General features: G+C 38.3%; 1 protein-coding gene across 3 annotated transcripts in view; it reads left to right on the top strand.

Moving 5' to 3' along the window:
* Positions 1-21,424, top strand: part of NHLRC2 (NHL repeat containing 2) — a 76,557-nt gene extending 55,133 nt beyond the window's left edge. For all 3 annotated transcript variants that reach the window (XM_073556634.1, XM_073556633.1, XM_073556632.1), the window contains 4 exons: positions 12,965-13,087; positions 14,211-14,420; positions 18,661-18,877; positions 19,463-21,424. In XM_073556634.1, the coding sequence (XP_073412735.1) occupies positions 12,965-13,087; positions 14,211-14,420; positions 18,661-18,877; positions 19,463-19,719 (807 nt within the window). In that variant the 3' untranslated portion in view covers positions 19,720-21,424. The remainder of the gene's footprint in view (positions 1-12,964; positions 13,088-14,210; positions 14,421-18,660; positions 18,878-19,462) is intronic.
* The last annotated feature ends 2,899 nt before the right edge of the window (positions 21,425-24,323 follow it).

The raw sequence follows: 24,323 nt of genomic DNA, 5'->3' as shown, positions 1-24,323 counted from the left end.
TAGTATTATAGTAGTTATATTCTTGTACATAAGGAGAAATATTATAGTAGTTATATTCTTGTACATAAGGAGCAATATTATAGTAGTTATATTCTTGTACATAGGGGCAGTACTATAGTAGTTATATTCTTGTACCTCGGAGCAGTATTATTGTAGTTATATTCTTGTGCAGAGGGATTAGTATTATAGTAGTTATATTCTTGTACATAGGGGGCAGTATTATAGTAGTCATATTCTTGTACATAAGGGCAGTATTATAGTAGTTATATTCTTGTACATACGGGGCAGTATTATAGTAGTTATATTCTTGTACATAGGGGCCAGTATTATAGTAGTTATATCCTTGTACTAAGGGGACAGTATTATAGTAGTTATGTTCTCGTATATAGGAGGCAGTATTATAGTAGTTATGTTCTCGTACATAGGAGGCAGTACTATAGTAGTTATATTCTCGTACATAGGGGCAGTATTATAGTAGTTATATTCTTGTACATAGGGGCAGTATTATAGTAGTTATATTCTTGTACATAGGAGCAGTATTATAGTAGTTATATTCTTGTACATAGGGGGCACTATTATAGTAGTTATATTCTTGTACATAGGGGCAGTATTATAGTAGTTATATTCTTGTACATAGGAGCAGTATTATAGTAGTTATATTCTTGTACATAGGGGGCACTATTATAGTAGTTATATTCTTGTACATAGGGGCAGTATTATAGTAGTTATATTCTTGTACATAGGAGCAGTATTATAGTAGTTATATTCTTGTACAGAGGGATTAGTATTATAGTAGTTATATTCTTGTATATGGGGCAGTATTATAGTAGTTATATTCTTGTACATAAGGAGCAGTATTATAGTAGTTATGTTCTCGTATATAGGAGGCAGTATTATAGTAGTTATATTCTTGTACATAGGGGACAGTATTATAGTTGTTATATTCTTGTACACAGGGGGCAGTATTATAGTAGTTATGTTCTCGTATATAGGAGGCAGTATTATAGTAGTTATGTTCTCGTACATAGGAGGCAGTATTATAGTAGTTATATTCTTGTACATAGGGGCAGTATTATAGTAGTTTTTTTTTGTACAGAGGGGCAGTATTATAGTAGTTATATTCTTGTACAGAGGGGGCAGTATTATAGTAGTTATATTCTTGTACAGAGGGATTAGTATTATAGTAGTTGTAATCTTGTACATAGGAGCAGTATTATAGTAGTTATATTCTTGTACATAGGAGCAGTATTATAGTAGTTATATTCTTGTACATAGAAGCAGTATTATAGTAGTTATATTCTTGTACAGAGGGATTAGTATTATAGTAGTTATATTCTTGTACATAGGGGCCAGTATTATAGTAGTTATATCCTTGTACTAAGGGGCCAGTATTATAGTAGTTATATCCTTGTACTAAGGGGACAGTATTATAGTAGTTATGTTCTCGTATATAGGAGGCAGTATTATAGTAGTTATGTTCTTGTACATAGGAGGCAGTATTATAGTAGTTATATTCTTGTACATAGGGACAGTATTATAGTAGTTATATTCTTGCACATAGGGGGCAGTATTATAGTAGTTATATTCTTGTACATAGGGGGCAGTATTATAGTAGTTATATTCTTGTACATAGGGACAGTATTATAGTAGTTATATTCTTGTACATAGGGGGCACTATTATAGTAGTTATATTCTTGTACATAGGGGCAGTATTATAGTAGTTATATTCTTGTACATAGGAGCAGTATTATAGTAGTTATATTCTTGTACAGAGGGATTAGTATTATAGTAGTTATATTCTTGTATATAGGGGCAGTATTATAGTTACATTCTTGTACATAAGGAGCAGTATTATAGTAGTTATATTCTTGTACATAGGGGACAGTATTATAGTTATATTCTTGTACACAGGGGGCAGTATTATAGTAGTTATGTTCTCGTATATAGGAGGCAGTATTATAGTAGTTATGTTCTCGTACATAGGAGGCAGTATTATAGTAGTTATGTTCTCGTACATAGGGGCAGTATTATAGTAGTTTTATTCTTGTACATAGGGGCAGTATTATAGTAGTTATATTCTTGTACATAGGGGCAGTATTATAGTAGTTATATTCTTGTACATAGGAGCAGTATTATAGTAGTTATATTCTCGTACATAGGAGCAGTATTAGAGTAGTTATATTCTTGTACATAGGAGCAGTATTATAGTAGTTATATTCTTGTACATAGGGAGCAGTATTATAGTAGCTATATTCTTGTACATAGGAGCAGTATTATAGTAGTTATATTCTTGTACATAGAAGCAGTATTATAGTAGTTATATTCTTGTACATAGGGAGCAGTATTATAGTGGTTATATTCTTGTACATAGAAGCAGTATTATAGTAGTTATATTCTCGTACATAGTAGCAGTATTATAGTAGTTATATTCTCGTACATAGAAGCAGTATTATAGTAGTTATATTCTTGTACATAGGAGCAGTATTATAGTAGTTATATTCTTGTACAGAGGGATTACTATTATAGTAGTTATATTCTTGTACATAGGGGGCACTATTATAGTAGTTATATTCTTTTACAGAGGGGCAGTGTTATAGTAGTTATATTCTTGTACAGAGGGGGCAGTATTATAGTAGTTATATTCTTGTACAGAGGGGGCAGTATTATAGTAGTTATATTCTTGTATATGGGGGCAGTGTTATAGTAGTTACATTCTTGTACATAGGGATTAGTATTATGGTAGTTATATTCTTGTACATAGGGGCAGTATTATAGTAGTTATATTCTTGTACATAGGGGACAGTATTATAGTAGTTATATTCTTGTACATAGGGGCAGTATTATAGTAGTCATATTCTTGTACATAAGGGCAGTATTATAGTAGTTATATTCTTGTACAGAGGGATTAGTATTATAGTAGTTATATTCTTGTACATAGGGATTAGTATTATAGTAGTTATATTCTTGTACATAAGGAGCAGTACTATAGTAGTTATATTCTTGTACCTCGGAGCAGTATTATTGTAGTTATATTCTTGTTCAGAGGGATTAGTATTATAGTAGTTATATTCTTGTATATAGGGGCAGTGTTATAGTAGTTACATTCTTGTACATAAGGAGCAGTATTATAGTAGTTATATTCTTGTACATAGGGGACATTATTATAGTAGTTATATTCTTTTACATAGGGGGCAGTATTATAGTAGTCATATTCTTGTACATAGGAGCAGTATTATAGTAGTTATATTCTTGTACATAGGAGCAGTATTATAGTAATTATATTCTTGTACATAGGAGCAGTATTATAGTAGTTATATTCTTGTACATAGGGGGCACTATTATAGTAGTTATATTCTTGTACATAGGGGCAGAATTATAGTAGTTATATTCTTGTACATAGGAGCAGTATTATAGTAGTTATATTCTTGTACAGAGGGATTAGTATTATAGTAGTTATATTCTTGTATATAGGGGCATTATTATAGTAGTTACATTCTTGTACATAAGGAGCAGTATTATAGTAGTTATATTCTTGTACATAGGGGCAGTGTTATAGTAGTTATATTGTACCTAGGAGCAGTATTATAGTAGTTATATTCTTGTACAGAGGGATTAGTATTATAGTAGTTATATTCTTGTACATAGGAGCATTATTATAATAGTTATTTTCTTGTACATAGGGACAGTATTATAGTAGTTATATTCTTGTACATAGGGACAGTATTATAGTAGTTATATTCTTGTACATAGGAGCAGTATTATAGTAGTTATATTCTTGTACATAGGGGGCACTATTATAGTAGTTATATTCTTGTACATAGGGGCACTATTATAGTAGTTATATTCTTGTACATAGGAGCAGTATTATAGTAGTTATATTCTTGTACATAGGGGCAGTGTTATAGTAGTTATATTGTACCTAGTAGCAGTATTATAGTAGTTATATTCTTGTACAGAGGGATTAGTATTATAGTAGTTATATTCTTGTACATAGGAGCAGTATTATAGTAGTTATATTCTTGTACATAGGAGAATTATTATAATAGTTATATTCTTGTACATAGGGGCAGTATTATAGTAGTTATATTCTTGTACATATGGATTAGTATTATAGTAGTTGTATTCTTGTACATAGGAGCATTATTATAGTAGTTATATTCTTGTACATAGGGACAGTATTATAGTAGTTATATTCTTGTACAGAGGGATTAGTATTATAGTAGTTATATTCTTGTACATAGGGATTAGTATTATAGTAGTTATATTCTTGTACATAAGGAGCAGTATTATAGTAGTTATATTCTTGTACATAGGGGCAGTATTATAGTAGTTATAGTCTTGTACCTCGGAGCAGTATTATTGTAGTTATATTCTTGTACAGAGGGATTAGTATTATAGTAGTTATATTCTTGTATGTAGGGGCAGTATTATGGTAGTTACATTCTTGTACATAGGGATTAGTATTATAGTAGTTATATTCTTGTACATAGGGGGCACTATTATAGTAGTCATATTCTTGTACATAAGGGCAGTATTATAGTAGTTATATTCTTGTACATAGGAGGCAGTATTATAGTAGTTATATTCTTGTACATAGGGGGCAGTATTATAGTAGTTATATTCTTGTACATAGGGGGCAGTATTATAGTAGTTATGTTCTCGTATATAGGAGGCAGTATTATAGTAGTTATGTTCTCGTACATAGGAGGCAGTATTATAGTAGTTATATTCTTGTACATATGGATTAGTATTATAGTAGTTATATTCTTGTACATAGGAGCATTATTATAGTAGTTATATTCTTGTATATAGGGGCAGTATTATAGTAGTTATGTTCTTGTACAGAGGGATTAGTATTATAGTAGTTATTTTCTTGTACATAGGGACAGTATTATAGTAGTTATATTCTTGTACAGAGGGATTAGTATTATAGTAGTTATATTCTTGTACATAGGGGGCACTATTATAGTAGTTATATTCTTGTACAGAGGGGCAGTGTTATAGTAGTTATATTCTGTACAGAGGGGGCAGTATTATAGTAGTTATATTCTTGTACAGAGGGATTAGTATTATAGTAGTTATATTCTTGTACATAGGGACAGTATTATAGTAGTTATATTCTTGTACAGAGGGATTAGTATTATAGTAGTTATATTCTTGTACATAGGGATTAGTATTATAGTAGTTATATTCTTGTACATAAGGAGCAAAATTATAGTAGTTATATTCTTGTACATAGGGGCAGTACTATAGTAGTTATATTCTTGTACCTCGGAGCAGTATTATTGTAGTTATATTCTTGTACAGAGGGATTAGTATTATGGTAGTTATATTCTTGTACATAGGGGGCAGTATTATAGTAGTCATATTCTTGTACATAAGGGCAGTATTATATTAGTTATATTCTTGTACATAGGAGGCAGTATTATAGTAGTTATATTCTTGTACATAGGGGGCAGTATTATAGTAGTTATATTCTTGTACATAGGGGGCAGTATTATAGTAGTTATGTTCTCGTATATAGGAGGCAGTATTATAGTAGTTATGTTCTCGTACATAGGAGGCAGTATTATAGTAGTTATATTCTTGTACATATGGATTAGTATTATAGTAGTTATATTCTTGTACATAGGAGCATTATTATAGTAGTTATATTCTTGTATATAGGGGCAGTATTATAGTAGTTATGTTCTTGTACATAGGGGGCAGTATTATAGTAGTTATGTTCTCGTATATAGGAGGCAGTATTATAGTAGTTATGTTCTCGTACATAGGAGGCAGTATTATGGTAGTTACATTCTTGTACATAGGGATTAGTATTATAGTAGTTATATTCTTGTACATAGGGGGCACTATTATAGTAGTTATATTCTTGTACATAGGGATTAGTATTATAGTAGTTATATTCTTGTACATAGGGGGCACTATTATAGTAGTCATATTCTTGTACATAAGGGCAGTATTATAGTAGTTATATTCTTGTACATAGGAGGCAGTATTATAGTAGTTATATTCTTGTACATAGGGGGCAGTATTATAGTAGTTATATTCTTGTACATAGGGGGCAGTATTATAGTAGTTATGTTCTCGTACATAGGAGGCAGTATTATAGTAGTTATATTCTTGTACATATGGATTAGTATTATAGTAGTTATATTCTTGTACATAGGAGCATTATTATAGTAGTTATATTCTTGTATATAGGGGCAGTATTATAGTAGTTATGTTCTTGTACAGAGGGATTAGTATTATAGTAGTTATTTTCTTGTACATAGGGACAGTATTATAGTAGTTATATTCTTGTACAGAGGGATTAGTATTATAGTAGTTATATTCTTGTACATAGGGGGCACTATTATAGTAGTTATATTCTTGTACAGAGGGGCAGTGTTATAGTAGTTATATTCTGTACAGAGGGGGCAGTATTTTAGTAGTTATATTCTTGTACAGAGGGATTAGTATTATAGTAGTTATATTCTTGTACATAGGGACAGTATTATAGTAGTTATATTCTTGTACAGAGGGATTAGTATTATAGTAGTTATATTCTTGTACATAGGGGCAGTACTATAGTAGTTATATTCTTGTACCTCGGAGCAGTATTATTGTAGTTATATTCTTGTACAGAGGGATTAGTATTATGGTAGTTATATTCTTGTACATAGGGGGCAGTATTATAGTAGTCATATTCTTGTACATAAGGGCAGTATTATAGTAGTTATATTCTTGTACATAGGGGGCAGTATTATAGTAGTTATATTCTTGTACATAGGGGCCAGTATTATAGTAGTTATATCCTTGTACTAAGGGGACAGTATTATAGTAGTTATGTTCTCGTATATAGGAGGCAGTATTATAGTAGTTATGTTCTCGTACATAGGGGCAGTATTATAGTAGTTATATTCTTGTACATAGGGGCAGTATTATAGTAGTTATATTCTTGTACATAGGAGCAGTATTATAGTAGTTATATTCTTGTACATAGGGGCAGTATTATAGTAGTTATATTCTTGTACATAGGAGCAGTATTATAGTAGTTATATTCTTGTACATAGGGGGCACTATTATAGTAGTTATATTCTTGTACATAGGAGCAGTATTATGGTAGTTATATTCTTGTACATAGGAGCAGTATTATAGTAGTTATATTCTTGTACATAGGGGGCACTATTATAGTAGTTATATTCTTGTACATAGGAGCAGTATTATAGTAGTTATATTCTTGTACATAGGGGGCACTATTATAGTAGTTATATTGTACATAGGGGCAGTATTATAGTAGTTATATTCTTGTACAGAGGGATTAGTATTATAGTAGTTATATTCTTGTATATAGGGGCATTATTATAGTAGTTATATTCTTGTACATAGGGGGCTGTATTATAGTAGTTATATTCTTGTACATAAGGAGCAGTATTATAGTAGTTATATTCTTGTACATAGGAGCAGTATTATAGTAGTTATATTCTTGTACATAGGGGCAGTGTTATAGTAGTTATATTGTACATAGGAGCAGTATTATAGTAGTTATATTCTTGTACAGAGGGATTAGTATTATAGTAGTTATATTCTTGTACATAGGAGCATTATTATAATAGTTATATTCTTGTACATAGGGACAGTATTATAGTAGTTATATTCTTGTACATAGGGGGCACTATTATAGTAGTTATATTCTTGTACATAGGGGCACTATTATAGTAGTTATATTCTTGTACATAGGAGGCAGTATTATAGTAGTTATATTCTTGTACATAGGAGCAGTATTATAGTAGTTATATTCTTGTACAGAGGGATTAGTATTATAGTAATATTCTTGTACATAGGAGAATTATTATAATAGTTATATTCTTGTATATAGGGGCAGTATTTTAGTATTATAGTAGTTATATTCTTGTACATAGGGATTAGTATTATAGTAGTTATATTCTTGTACATAAGGAGCAATATTATAGTAGTTATATTCTTGTACATAGGGGCAGTACTATAGTAGTTATATTCTTGTACAGAGGGATTAGTATTATAGTAGTTATATTCTTGTACATAGGGGGCAGTTTTATAGTAGTCATATTCTTGTACATAAGGGCAGTATTATAGTAGTTATATTCTTGTACATAGGGGGCAGTATTATAGTAGTTATATTCTTGTACATAGGGGCCAGTATTATAGTAGTTATATCCTTGTACTAAGGGGACAGTATTATAGTAGTTATGTTCTCGTATATAGGAGGCAGTATTATAGTAGTTATGTTCTCGTACATAGGAGGCAGTATTATAGTAGTTATATTCTCGTACATAGGGGCAGTATTATAGTAGTTATATTCTTGTACATAGGGGCAGTATTATAGTAGTTATATTCTTGTACATAGGAGCAGTATTATAGTAGTTATATTCTTGTACATAGGAGCAGTATTATAGTAGTTATATTCTTGTACATAGGAGCAGTACTATAGTAGTTATATTCTTGTACAGAGGGATTAGTATTATAGTAGTTATATTCTTGTATATAGGGGCAGTATTATAGTAGTTACATTCTTGTACATAAGGAGCAGTATTATAGTAGTTATATTCTTGTACATAGGGGACAGTATTATAGTTGTTATATTCTTGTACATAGGAGCAGTATTATAGTAGTTATATTCTTGTACAGAGGGATTAGTATTATAGTAGTTATATTCTTGTATATAGGGGCACTATTCTAGTAGTTATATTCTTGTACATAGGGGCAGTATTATAGTAGTTATATTCTTGTACATAGGAGCAGTATTATAGTAGTTATATTCTTGTACATAGGAGCAGTATTATAGTAGTTATATTCTTGTACAGAGGGATTAGTATTATAGTAGTTATATTCTTGTATATAGGGGCAGTATTATAGTAGTTACATTCTTGTACATAGGGGACAGTATTATAGTTGTTATATTCTTGTACACAGGGGGCAGTATTATAGTAGTTATGTTCTCGTATATAGGAGGCAGCATTATAGTAGTTATGTTCTCGTACATAGGAGGCAGTATTATAGTAGTTATATTCTTGTACATAGGGGCAGTATTATAGTAGTTTTTTCTTGTACAGAGGGGCAGTATTATAGTAGTTATATTCTTGTACAGAGGGGGCAGTATTATAGTAGTTATATTCTTGTACAGAGGGATTAGTATTATAATAGTTATATTCTTATACATAGGGACATTATTATAGTAGTTATATTCTTGTACAGAGGGATTAGTATTATAGTAGTTATATTCTTGTACATAGGAGCAGTATTATAGTAGCTATATTCTTGTACATAGGAGCAGTATTATAGTAGTTATATTCTTGTACATAGAAGCAGTATTATAGTAGTTATATTCTTGTACAGAGGGATTAGTATTATAGTAGTTATATTCTTGTACATAGGGGGCAGTATTATAGTAGTTATATTCTTGTACATAGGGGCCAGTATTATAGTAGTTATATCCTTGTACTAAGGGGACAGTATTATAGTAGTTATGTTCTCGTATATAGGAGGCAGTATTATAGTGGTTATGTTCTCGTACATAGGAGGCAGTATTATAGTAGTTATATTCTCGTACATAGGGGCAGTATTATAGTAGTTATATTCTTGTACATAGGGGCAGTATTATAGTAGTTATATTCTTGTACATAGTAGCAGTATTATAGTAGTTATATTCTCGTACATAGAAGCAGTATTATAGTAGTTATATTCTTGTACAGAGGGATTAGTATTATAGTAGTTATATTCTTGTACATAGGGGGCAGTATTATAGTAGTTATATTCTTGTACATAGGGGACAGTATTATAGTAGTTATATTCTTGTACATAGGGGGCAGTATTATAGTAGTCATATTCTTGTACATAAGGGCAGTATTATAGTAGTTATATTCTTGTACAGAGGGATTAGTATTATAGTAGTTATATTCTTGTATATAGGGGCAGTGTTATAGTAGTTACATTCTTGTACATAGGGATTAGTATTATAGTAGTTATATTCTTGTACATAGGGGGCAGTATTATAGTAGTTATATTCTTGTACATAGGGGACAGTATTATAGTAGTTATATTCTTGTACATAGGGGGCAGTATTATAGTAGTCATATTCTTGTACATAAGGGCAGTATTATAGTAGTTATATTCTTGTACAGAGGGATTAGTATTATAGTAGTTATATTCTTGTACAGAGGGATTAGTATTATAGTAGTTATATTCTTGTACATAAGGAGCAGTATTATTGTAGTTATATTCTTGTACAGAGGGATTAGTATTATAGTAGTTATATTCTTGTATATAGGGGCAGTGTTATAGTAGTTACATTCTTGTACATAGGGATTAGTATTATAGTAGTTATATTCTTGTACATAGGGGGCAGTATTATAGTAGTTATATTCTTGTACATAGGGATTAGTATTATAGTAGTTATATTCTTGTACATAAGGAGCAGTATTATAGTAGTTATATTCTTGTACATAGGGGACAGTATTATAGTAGTTATATTCTTGTACATAGGGGGCAGTATTATAGTAGTTATATTCTTGTACATAGGGGGCAGTATTATAGTAGTTATATTCTTGTACATAGGGGGCAGTATTATAGTAGTTATATTCTTGTACATAGGGGCCAGTATTATAGTAGTTATATCCTTGTACTAAGGGGACAGTATTATAGTAGTTATGTTCTCGTATATAGGAGGCAGTATTATAGTGGTTATGTTCTCGTACATAGGAGGCAGTATTATAGTAGTTATATTCTCGTACATAGGGGCAGTATTATAGTAGTTATATTCTTGTACATAGGGGCAGTATTATAGTAGTTATATTCTTGTACATAGTAGCAGTATTATAGTAGTTATATTCTCGTACATAGAAGCAGTATTATAGTAGTTATATTCTTGTACAGAGGGATTAGTATTATAGTAGTTATATTCTTGTACATAGGGGGCAGTATTATAGTAGTTATATTCTTGTACATAGGGGACAGTATTATAGTAGTTATATTCTTGTACATAGGGGGCAGTATTATAGTAGTCATATTCTTGTACATAAGGGCAGTATTATAGTAGTTATATTCTTGTACAGAGGGATTAGTATTATAGTAGTTATATTCTTGTATATAGGGGCAGTGTTATAGTAGTTACATTCTTGTACATAGGGATTAGTATTATAGTAGTTATATTCTTGTACATAGGGGGCAGTATTATAGTAGTTATATTCTTGTACATAGGGGACAGTATTATAGTAGTTATATTCTTGTACATAGGGGGCAGTATTATAGTAGTCATATTCTTGTACATAAGGGCAGTATTATAGTAGTTATATTCTTGTACAGAGGGATTAGTATTATAGTAGTTATATTCTTGTACAGAGGGATTAGTATTATAGTAGTTATATTCTTGTACATAAGGAGCAGTATTATTGTAGTTATATTCTTGTACAGAGGGATTAGTATTATAGTAGTTATATTCTTGTATATAGGGGCAGTGTTATAGTAGTTACATTCTTGTACATAGGGATTAGTATTATAGTAGTTATATTCTTGTACATAGGGGGCAGTATTATAGTAGTTATATTCTTGTACATAGGGATTAGTATTATAGTAGTTATATTCTTGTACATAAGGAGCAGTATTATAGTAGTTATATTCTTGTACATAGGGGACAGTATTATAGTAGTTATATTCTTGTACATAGGGGGCAGTATTATAGTAGTTATATTCTTGTACATAGGGGGCAGTATTATAGTAGTTATATTCTTGTACATAGGGATTAGTATTATAGTAGTTATATTCTTGTACATAAGGAGCAGTATTATAGTAGTTATATTCTTGTACATAGGGGACAGTATTATAGTAGTTATATTCTTGTACATAGGGGACAGTATTATAGTAGTTATATTCTTGTACATAGGGATTAGTATTATAGTAGTTATATTCTTGTACATAAGGAGCAGTATTATAGTAGTTATATTCTTGTACATAGGGGACAGTATTATAGTAGTTATATTCTTGTACATAGGGGGCAGTATTATAGTAGTCATATTCTTGTACATAAGGGCAGTATTATAGTAGTTATATTCTTGTACATAGGAGCAGTATTATAGTAGTTATATTCTTGTACATAGGGGGCACTATTATAGTAGTTATATTCTTGTACATAGGGGCAGTATTATAGTAGTTATATTCTTGTACATAGGAGCAGTATTATAGTAGTTATATTCTTGTACAGAGGGATTAGTATTATAGTAGTTATATTCTTGTATATAGGGGCATTATTATAGTAGTTACATTCTTGTACATAAGGAGCAGTATTATAGTAGTTATATTCTTGTACATAGGGGACAGTATTATAGTTGTTACATACTTGTACACAGGGTGCAGTATTATAGTAGTTATGTTCTCGTACATAGGAGTAGTATTATAGTAGTTATATTCTTGTACATAGGGGCAGTATTATAGTAGTTATATTCTTGTACATAGGAGCAGTATTATAGTAGTTATATTCTTGTACACAGGGGACAGTATTATGGTAGTTATGTTCTCGTACATAGGAGCAGTATTATAGTAGTTATATTCTTTTACATAGGGGCAGTATTATAGTAGTTATATTCTCATACATAGAAGCAGTATTATAGTAGTTATATTCTTGTACATAGGAGCAGTATTATAGTAGTTATATTCTTGTACATAGGGGCAGTATTATAGTAGTTATATTCTTGTACATAGGGGGCAGTATTATAGTAGTTATATTCTTGTACATAGGGGGCAGTATTATAGTAGTTATATTCTTGTACATAGGAGCAGTATTATAGTAGTTATATTCTTGTACATAGGGGGCAGTATTATAGTAGTTATGTTCTTGTACATAGGGGGCAGTATTATAGTAGTTATTTAATATTCTTGTACCTACTTGTGGTTTCGGTATCTTCCGCGTTTCTTCTCTGGCAATGATTTTTATACTTTGTTGCTTTCTCAGAACCTTTTTGCGTTCGGTGATGTCGATGGAGCAGGGATCAATGTGAAGCTGCAGCATCCACTGGGGGTGTCCTGGGCGCAGACTAGTGGGGTCTTGTATGTGGCAGATTCTTATAATCATAAGGTGAGGCTGATTTACTTTTTATTTTTTAAATTAAAGGCAGAAAACAAAATGTGTTTGTGCTGATTGTAAGAAATATCATTAGTGAAACATTAATAAATCCAGAGTTCGGCCTGTGGCGTTACATAGGACTGCCGGTGTTATCATTGTTTATCTTGCAGTGACCAGTCTGGGTCTGTGGTCGGATCGGGTTCAGTTCTCCGCGTCCTGTATTTTATGATGAATATCCTCCCCGCCCTCCTCCTCCATATTGTCCGTGATTTGGAGGATAATGTGATTCTTGGTTTTTGTTCTTCTAGATCTGCAGCAATTAATCACAGATCGAGTCCTTTGTGCTCAAATCTTAATTCTGAATCTGTGATCAGTTTTTTTGTGATATGATAATGCGGCAGATTGCGCTGACGTCTTGTGGAGGCCGCACGTTTCTGAAGGCGTCCTATTGTTTTTATTATTTTTTTAAATAGTGATTTTTTTTTTTTTTTTCGTAATCTACCATAATTATAATTTTTTGCATTAAGTAAAATCCATTGTGTTATGTGACATCATGCTCCGCATTCATATGATACGGGAGAATGGGAGTGACTGTGTGGGGGAAGCGTTTCCAACTAATTTCCGGGAGTAGACCAGATTATTTGTCGGCCGCAGGCCGGTTTGCACGCATTTGCCTGCAACTCTTGTGACAGCGGAGGCTTCTGGAGGCAGCAGAGGCGCATTGATTTTTTGGATAGTGCTAGAGTTCATACAGCTCGGAAGGTGTTGATTGGATAGGGTGGGGATCTGACACGCGGGACCCTCACTGTTCAGCTGTTTGCAGCCCCCGGATGTGCATGGCTCCATACACCGCGCCATGGCCGTTTTCAGTTCTGCAGCTCACGTTCACTTCTAGCACCTCTGGGAAATATCCTGCAGCGCAGATCAGGTGGAAATTGTCCCGCCACAGACTGAATGCTGTTTATGGATCCAGCTTGTGAAGAAAGGCCTATTCCAGGTCAGACCTGACGACGATCACTAATGATCTGGGTTGTAAAGTGCGCGGACAAATGTCCAGTTGTCGTTCTCCAGAGACATTTCCTGATATCGCGTCAATTAAATCAAAAGTTATTATATTGATCCATTTTCTTTTCAGATCAAAGCCGTGGATCCGAATTCCAAGAGCTGCGTCACGTTGGCGGGTACAGGGCAGGCGGGCAATGCTCCGGGCCCGAGCTTCATGGAGGCATCATTCAGTGAACCGGGAGGTCTCTGCGCCGCGCCAGATGGAAGGTTACTGTACGTCGCCGATACCAATAATCACCAGATAAAAGTTCTGGACATGCAAACCAAGATGGTGTCTGTGGTGCGTGGCTGGGGTTTGTTCTGATTCTTCTTGTATCTCTCATGTCCATATTTAAGCTTTGCACCTCGTGAATCTCTGACCGGATTACCTGTCCCGACTGCTGGTGTCCGTCATACACAAGGCTGAGACCAGACGTCCCGGCGGTCGGGCCAGGTAATCCGATCCGTGTTACAGGATATTATGTCCCATCACAATAGATTGATTCTTCGGATAAGTCATCGGTAATGAATCAGGGGGCCCAGCGCCCCAGGGCAGATCGGTAGGAGTCTGACCCCATTAATCAGCTGTTAGGAAAAGAACATGGTTTACCTCGTCACTCCCATCCTGATACAATGGTAACATTTATTGATTCAGATAAAATAAAGGAAACCTGATGCGTTTCTGGCACAGAAAAGTGCCTGTAGTCATAGGATGGCATGAGACCCTTTTCTTGTCCTCATTGTGGCTGCCTTCACCTGCTGGATCGGACCCTCCGCTGATGATCAAACCTCACTGCATACCTTCATTGTACGTCTGGAGCTCCCGGGACTCCGCTCCTTCCCACTCAGATGTTACTTGCTCCAGCAGTGGCGGCCGGATATAACCATGTTGTGCTGAGCTGCAATGCGCCGCTCTTCCCCCCCCCCCGCACGTCGGCCGTTCTGGCTCTTTCCCCCGCGCATCGGCCTGTTCTGTATGAGGTTGGGCTCCCATCGATCTTGTCCCCGGTGAACATTTCTGGTCCTATTCCACCCCACGTCCCCCGTCCTGAACGACGTCACCAGATCTGTCTCTGCACTTTTACACTTTTGTAGCGATAAATTACACCTCAGCAGTATGTTGCCGTACATGTGATTGTCAGGAGCAGGCGGCGATCGTACGCCGTGTGTGCTGTCCGTGCTCACGGCCTCCTACTAGAAGCCGACACCTGCACCAGAAACCAGACAAATGGAAAATACAAAAAAAATTGGCTTAAAGCGCCACGCCCTTAAAGGGGTATTCCCAACATACTCCTTTATGGCATATCCATACATGGGACATTTTAACCCTTGCCAGGTGCCACCTGAGAACTCTACCCAAAAGATGGTCGTCTCGTGGGCTCCTTTACAGATAAGAAAATACTATGCATATATATGCCGGTAAACATCTCCCAATACACAATGGCAAATTCAGCCGCAAACTACTGCTTTAAATCAGCAACCCTGGTTGAGGGTAAAATGAGAATATTCCTTTAAGACGTGTGTATAGTTTGACTCTGTCTCTTTAAGAAGTTGCTGTTTGTGACCTCCATGACGGGTGCGGAGAAGCGGCACCGCTCATCTCCGGATACATTTTGTGTTCGCCGTCCTGCCTGATAATTGAATTGTGTGAGTTTCTATTGGATTACTCTGCGCCGCAGCAAAACTTTCCTGTAAGTCGGGGTCTTTGTTTTCTCAGCGAGGTGGGCGTCCGCACATCAATCCGGCAGACAGTGCAGAAATCTGGGGTGAGATGCATCGCAGGACCTGCCAATATAATGAGACGCATCAGTCATCAAATAAAGGCGCCCTCCCCCCCGCTGACACCCACACACATTGTGCTGTGTGGATGTGTACAACTGCTTCCCCGGATCCCACAATATGCAGAGCTACCGCCGCGGTGAACTCCGCACGCCGCTGCCGGGCTTCATTTCGCTGTCAGCACAGAATCGGCGTCTTTTGTTCTGTACAAATCTTCTTTTATTGTTGACTTTTATAAACTCCCAGAACTTCTCTAACAACAAAACTATACCAGACGCGGAATCTGAGCCACGAGGGAAACGTACCAAGTCATTCCGAAATCTGAGCCACGAGGGAGACGTACCAAGCCATTCCGGAATCTGAGCCACGAGGGAGACTTACCAAGTCATTCCGAAATCTGAGCCACAGGGGAGATGTACCAAACCCTTCCGGAATCTGAGCCTTGGGGGAGACATGCCAAGCCGTTCCGGAATCTGAGCCACGTGTGGGACGTGCCAAGCTATTCTGGAAAATCAGCCACGAGGGAGACGTACCTAGCCATTCCGGAATCAGCCACGTGGGAGACGTGCCAAGCCATTCCAGAATCTGATCCACAGGGGAGATGTACCAAGCCTTTACAGAATCTGAGCCTTGGCGGAGACGTGCCAAGCCGTTCCGGAATCTGAGCCACGTGTGAGAGTTGCCAAGCCATTCTGGAATCTGAGCCACGTGTGAGACGTGCCAATCTATTCTGGAAACTCAGCCACGAGGGAGATGTACCATGCCATTCTGGAATCTGAGCCACGCAGGAGACGTACCAAGCCATTCTGGAATCTGAGCCACGAGGGAGACGTACCAAGCTATTCCGGAATTTGAGCCACAGGGGAGATGTACCAAGCCATTCCGGAATCTGAGCCATGGAGATGTACCAAGCCATTCCGGAATCTCAGCCATGGGGAAGATGTGCCAAGCCATTCCGGAATCTGTGCCACGCGTGAGACGTGCCAAGCCATTCCAGCATCTGAGCCACGGGGGAGACGTACCAAGCCTTTACAAAATCTGAGCCTTGGGTTAAACGTACCAAGTTATTCTGGAATCTGAGCCACAGGGGAGACGTACCAAGCCATTTCGGAATCTGAGCCAAGCGGGAGACGTGCCAAGCCATTCCTGAATCTTAGCCAAATGTGAGACGTACCATGCCATTCTGGAATCTGAGCCACAGGGGAGATGTACCAAGCCATTCCAGGAACTGAGCCACGCGGGAGACGAACCAATCCATTCCGGAACCTGAGCCACAGGGGAGACATACCAAGCCATTCCGGAAACTGAACCACGTGACAGATGTACCAAGCCATTCTGGAATCTGAGCCACGCGGGAATCGTACCAAGCCATTCCTGAATCTGAGCCAAACAAACGTGAAACGTACCATGCTATTCTGGAATCTGAGCCACAGGGGAGACATACCACGCCATTCCGGAAACAGCCATGGGGGAGATGTACCAAGCCATTCCTGAATCTGAGCCAAACGAACGTGAAACGTACCATGCCATTCTGGAATCTGAGCCACGTGGGAGATGTACCAAGCCATTCCAGAATCTGAGCCACGGGAGAGACGTACCAAGCCATTCCTGAATCTGAGCCAAACGAACGTGAAACGTACCATGCCATTCTGGAATCTGAGCCACGTGGGAGACGTACCAAGCTATTCCGGAATTTGAGCCATGGGGAGACGTGCCAAGCCGTCAGGAATCTGAGCCACGGGGGAAATTTACCAAGCCATTGTGGATTCTGAGTCACTGGGGCGACGTACCAAGCCATTCCCGTTCTCGGGGAGAGTAGAAGTCCTGGGGTCCGAGCCTCACCAGCCACATGTATCCGGACATCACCAGTCTTATTTCAGGGGCTGGATGAGCAGCAACCAGACCATCTTGGCGCCGCTTATCTTACAATCAGGCCGCTCCCCACAGATACCAGAGATGGCCGCTATAGATCTCTAGTCCGTGGCGGTATATTAGGTGCAGATCTAGTGCTGACCTAAGCGTGCACATAGATGTGATATAGTGGCGTCTTGTTATATGACCACTGCATTCAGAGTTCTGCAGGCTGCGGAGCTGAAATCTCCCATCGTTTTCAGGGCCTACACAGAGCTTACACAGTTTCCACTGAGCATCATTATGAATGCAGCTCTGCAGCAGAGATGTTAAATATACATTGTCTGTCTACTATGTGATCATTTAGTTGTGCAGCTTTAGTTCCACCAAATGTGTCCATAGTGTCGCCCTGCTGTACACAGCCAGTCAATCAGCGAAGATTCGGGAATCGGCGGTCAGAGCTTGAGGAGGGGTCGGGGCAGAGCGGTTTTAATTCTCTGGTTTACTAAATGTTCAAAATTTCAAAAACCGATACCAATATAAAAATATTGCCGAAGTTTACACACCCTTTACTACAGTGCAAGCAAATAAATAAAATGAACTTTACAAATGATGGTGGTAATCTGTGAGACCGCTCCTGGCAGAGCACGGTCTCCCGGACTGTGTCCACCCTTCCTGCCTCCCATCATTTCTGTGGAACCAGGACAGCAGGGTTTGACATTGGTCACCATGGCGACACACTGCTCTGCTAGGAGCTGTAGACGCGTAACGGCAGGAACTCTGTCATGGAGGCCGTTGCAGTGATTTTCACGCTCGGGTCCGGGCTGTGGGTGCTCAGTGAGATTTTTTTGCTCCTGGGGTTGGAGGTAATTTTGTATACTGGGTCATTGATATTTACGCCTCTCTTGCAGCTTCCCGTGCTCTCCAGCGAGGTGGGTGATGTGACGGACAGTGCGCTGCCGATACGGATCAAGAGCCCAAAGCTGCCGAAATCTACCCCTAATGTTCAGCTGGAGCCCCTACCTGTATCCCCCGGCCAGACCCTGCAACTTGTCCTGAATCTCCAGCTTCCTGCAGGGGCAAAGCTGACGGAAGGCGCCCCCAGCTTCTGGTTTCTATTCACAGAAGGTAATCCACGTGTAATGCTTACTTACATCATGGTTTCTGCTCTAATCACATCCAAAGCTGCATGCACAATTTATCAGGATCAAGTATCTCACCGCCGCCCCCTACTGGGTGACATATAATATGTCCATTTGTACTGTAGTCACTTCCAAAGCTGCAGTCGCACAATCCCTCTTGGTTCGCTACAGGAATGCTCAGCACAAAGGCTGCTCCAGAGTGCAGACCTGCCTGCAGAATGAAGGTGAGCTCCAAAGAGCAGCTTGTAGAACTGTGAGTGCAGCTCTGGATGTGACCGGAGTATAACGTGCTTCTCTGTAGCTTCCATCGCTCCCAGTGCAGCAGAGAATCATTGTCTCATCGCTGATTAAATTTATCTGCAGTCTTTTTGGGTGATAGATTAGCACAGCTAAAGACACTAATGGAGCTGAACTGCAGTGTAAAGCACGGGGGACGAACAGCAACGCTCAGCCCATAATGGGGCAGAGAGTGTAGTTAACACTATGCATTGCATGCATTTTGCCTTCTCCTTTACACTGTCTGCTCAGGTGCCATTGTGCCTGGAGTAAGAGATCTGCTTGTCCTCCCCAGGTCATCATGATTGGCTTCTTGCTGGACAGAAAACCTACGGTGAGATGGGGACGCTGACTACACCCGTCCCCATGGAGGTGACGCTCCCCCTGCAGTTCCCCTGCGCTGATCCAGAGCTGCGCGTCGGCGTCTGTGTGTACTACTGCACCCAGGACACCGTGTGTATGATGAAGTCCGTGTCCTTCTCGCAGCCGCTGCATGTTACCCCTGGGGAGAAGAGCAGCGCCGCTCCGCTGCCCCTGTCCTACACCTTCTAGCTCACTGCCGGTAGCAGATGGGGAAGGCGCCCTGTCCTACCCCCCCCCCCCCCCCCCCCCCCGGCGACTTGTGAAGCCCCTCACAAATTCTTATTTATTACTAGTGCCTTAAACCTGCCCCACATCACATGATATTTGTGGACCCAAGTGCCTTACATGTCACCCACCGAGCCCATAATGTGTGACAGGTGCCCTTTAAATCCAGTCCCATGTTATATGGCTTCATCAATGCATTAAGTTCTGCTTCTATCTAAAATAATAATAATAATTTGTGCTTCCTCAGATCTCTGCATTCTGTCAGTGAGCGGGGATAGCTTGTCCTGCCTGGGTCCGGTCACAAAGCTGAAGGCTGGATATGATGTGTCTGTAGGAAATCTCAGCGGGATCATCAGATCCTGTTCTGGATTGATCTGACCGATACGTTGTAGCAAAACCACAGTCCTGTGCGGTTCTGTGATCTGACAGCAAGCAGAGATCTCATCAGTGATGGGGTATAGAAACGCAGAGTAAGTTTGCGAACCTTCCCTTCTACAATGAGATGTGAACCTTCAGCAGCGACCACTGTTGTGTATACGGCTCCTGTGTAAACCTGTATGTCTGCGATGTAGTCAGGTCCAGCGTTCATATATCGGGTTCTGTCTGCATCCATAATAGAAACTACACCAGGGTGCTGGACAGATCCCCTGATTGATAGCGGGGTACTTGCCCTTTGAGGCGCTGGATGGATCCCCTGATTGATAGCGGGGTACTCGCCCTCTGAGGCGCTGGACGGATCCCCTGACTAATAGCGGGGTACCCACCCACCGAGGCTCTAGACCGATCCCCTAACTAATAGCGGGGAACTCGCCCTCTGAGGCGCTGGACCGATCCCCTAACTAATAGCGGGGAACTCGCCCTCTGAGGCGCTGGACCGATCCCCTAACTAATAGCGGGGAACTCGCCCTCTGAGGCGCTGGACCGATCCCCTAACTAATAGCAGGGAACTCGCCCTCTGAGGCGCCGGACGGATCCCCTGACTGATCGCGGGTTACCCACACTCCGTGGCGCTGGACAGATCCCCTGACTGATAGTGAGGTACCCGCCCTCCGAGGCGCTGGACGGATCCCCTGACTGATCGCGGGTTACCCACACTCCGTGGCGCTGGACAGATCCCCTGACTGATAGTGAGGTACCCGCCCTCCGAGGCGCTGGACGGATCCCCTGACTGATCGCGGGTTACCCACACTCCGAGGCGCTGGACAGATCCCCTGACTGATGGCGGGGTACCCGCCCTCCGAGGCGCTGGACGGATCACCTGACTGATGGTGAGGAACCCACCCTCCGAGGCGCTGATGGGACGGATAAAGCAGCGCCGTTACCTTGTCACATATGACTGATGACTTTGGTGCCTTATTTCTGCTTCTCGCTCTCCTCCTGCTTCGATCTGCAGCAAGTCAGTGACATGGAGAGAAGTGGGAACAGAGCGATCGGCTGCACAGGGAAGGCCCACGGAGGTCGCAACCTGCAGCTCCACAATCCAGCAGCACAAAGAGCAGCCGAAGCCTCAGCAGAGACATAGAGGTTTTGGCCTTCACGACAAAGGTGCACATCGCCTTATTTACACATGTCTAGATGACCCCTCACTGCACTGACACCGCTCTGTGCGCCGCTCCCTGGCTGTCTACTGTTAAGATTTCGATTATTAAAGTACAAAAATGACACTTTACAGATTGGTGTAAAAACTGGTTCCTCTGGTGTCTTTACAGTCTGAAGCCACATTACTGCACATTATATCTGCACTGACACATTGTAACAAACTGTTAGGAAAATCAAGGAATCCGTGATACCAAAGAAGGCTGTCTACAGGTATTCATGGTGACAAGCGCTCTACTGTGAGATGCTCTAGAGACAAGGAAATGCAGGTAAGGATCGTCACCCAGAACCAGAAGGCCCATATAGGATATAATTGGTTCTGTCAGTATCAAAAGAATCATAGTAGTTATATTATTGTACATAGGGGCAGTATTATAGTAGTTATATTCTTGTACATAGGAGCAGTATTATAGTAGTTATATTCTTGTACATAGGGAGCAGTATTATAGTAGTTATATTCTTGTATATAGGGGGCAGTATTATAGTAGTTATATTCTTGTACATATGAAGCAGTATTAGTTATATTCTTGTACATTGGGGGCAGTATTATAGTAGTTATATTCTTGTATATAGGAGCAGTATTATAGTAGTTATATTGTACATAGGGGCAGTATTATAGTAGTTATATTCTTGTACATAGGGAGCAGTATTATAGTAGTTATGTTCTTGTACATAGGGGCAGTATTATAGTAGATATATTCTTGTACATAGGAGCAGTATTATAGTAGATATATTCTTGTACATAGGAGCAGTACTATAGTAGTTATATTCTTGTACATAGGGAGCAGTATTATAGTAGTTATATTCTTGTACATAGGGAGCAGTATTATAGTAGTTATATTCTTGTATATAGGGGGCAGTATTATAGTAGTTATATTCTTGTACATATGAAGCAGTATTAGTTATATTCTTGTACATAGGGGGCAGTATTATAGTAGTTATATTCTTGTATATAGGAGCAGTATTATAGTAGTTATATTGTACATAGGGGCAGTATTATAGTAGTTATATTCTTGTACATAGGGAGCAGTATTATAGTAGTTATGTTCTTGTACATAGGGGCAGTATTATAGTAGATATATTCTTGTACATAGGAGCAGTATTATAGTAGATTTATTCTTGTACATAGGAGCAGTATTATAGCAGATTTATTCTTGTACATAGGAGCAGTATTATAGTAGTTATATTCTTGTACATAGGAGCAGTATTATAGAAGATATATTCTTGTACATAGGAGCAGTATTATAGTAGATATATTCTTGTATATAGCGGCAGTATTATAGTAGATATATTCTTGTACATAGGAGCAGTATTATAGTAGATATATTCTTGTACATAGGAGCAGTATTATAGTAGTTATATTCTTGTACATAGGAGCAGTATTATAGAAGATATATTCTTGTACATAGGAGCAGTATTATAGTAGTTATATTCTTGTACATAGGGGGCAGTATTATAGTAGTTATATTCTTGTACATAGGAGCAGTATTATAGTATTTATATTCTTCTACATAGGAGCAGTATTATAGTAGATATATTCTTGTACATAGGAGCAGTATTATAGTAGATATATTCTTGTACATAGGAGCAGTATTATAGTATTTATATTCTTGTACATAGGAGCAGTATTATAGTAGATATATTCTTGTACATAGGAGCAGTATTATAGTAGTTATATTCTTGTACATAGGGGGCAGTATTATAGTATTTATATTCTTGTACATAGGGGCAGTATTATAGTATTTATATTCTTGTACATAGGAGCAGTATTATAGTATTTATATTCTTGTACATAGTAGCAGTATTATAGTAGTTATATTCTTGTACATAGGGGGCAGTATTATAGTAGTTATATTCTTGTACATAGGGGCAGTATTATAGTAGATATACTCCTGTAAATAGGTGCAGTATTATAGTAGTTATATTCTTGTACATAGGGGGCAGTATTATAGTATTTATATTCTTGTACATAGGGGGCAGTATTATAGTATTTATATTCTTGTACATAGGAGCAGTATTATAGTAGATATATTCTTGTACATAGGGGCAGTATTATAGTAGATATATTCTTGTACATAGGAGCAGTATTATAGTATTTATATTCTTGTACATAGGGGCAGTATTATAGTAGATATACTCCTGTAAATAGGTGCAGTATTATAGTAGTTATATTCTTGTACATAGGGGCAGTATTATCTTCATTTAATTTGTCTTAAATGAAAAAACACAAAAAGAATTGTCCTAAAGCCAAATTGGATATAATTCCACACCAAACATAAAAGAGGGTGGACAAAAGTATTGGCACTGTTCGAAAAATCATGTGATGCTTCTCTAATTCGTGTAATTAACAGCACCTGTAACTTACCTGTGGCACCTAACAGGTGTTGGCAATAACTAAATCACACTTGCAGCCAGGTGACATGGATTAAAGTTGACTCAACCTCTGTCCTCTGTCCTGTGTCCTTGTGTGTACCACATTGAGCATGGAGAAAAGAAAGAAGACCCAAGAACTGTCTGAGGACTTGAGAAACCAAATTGTGAGGAAGCATGAGCAATCTCAAGGCTACAAGTCCATCTCCAAAGACCTGAATGTTCCTGTTTCTACCGTGCGCAGTGTCATCAAGAAGTGTAAAGCCCATGGCACTGTGGCTAACCTCCCTAGATGTGGACGGAAAAGAAAAATTGACAAGAGGTTTCAACGCAAGATTGTGCGGATGTTGGATAAAGAACCTCGACTAACATCCAAACAAGTTCAAGCTGCCCTGCAGTCCGAGGGTACAACAGTGTCAACCCGTACTATCCGTCGGTGTCTGAATGAAAAGGGACTGTATGGTAGGAGACCCAGGAAGACCCCACTTCTTACCCCGAGACATAAAAAAGCCAGGCTGGAGTTTGCCAAAACTTACCTGAAAAAGCCTAAAACGTTTTGAAAGAATGTTCTCTGGTCAGATGAGACAAAAGTAGAGCTTTTT

Source organism: Dendrobates tinctorius, unplaced genomic scaffold (genome assembly GCF_039654945.1).
Source record: "Dendrobates tinctorius isolate UK_male_01 unplaced genomic scaffold, ASM3965494v1 ptg000236l, whole genome shotgun sequence".
Taxonomy (NCBI): Eukaryota; Metazoa; Chordata; class Amphibia; order Anura; family Dendrobatidae; genus Dendrobates; species Dendrobates tinctorius.
The sequence above is the reverse complement of the archived record's forward strand: the minus strand, read 5'-3'. Positions and strand labels throughout refer to the sequence as shown.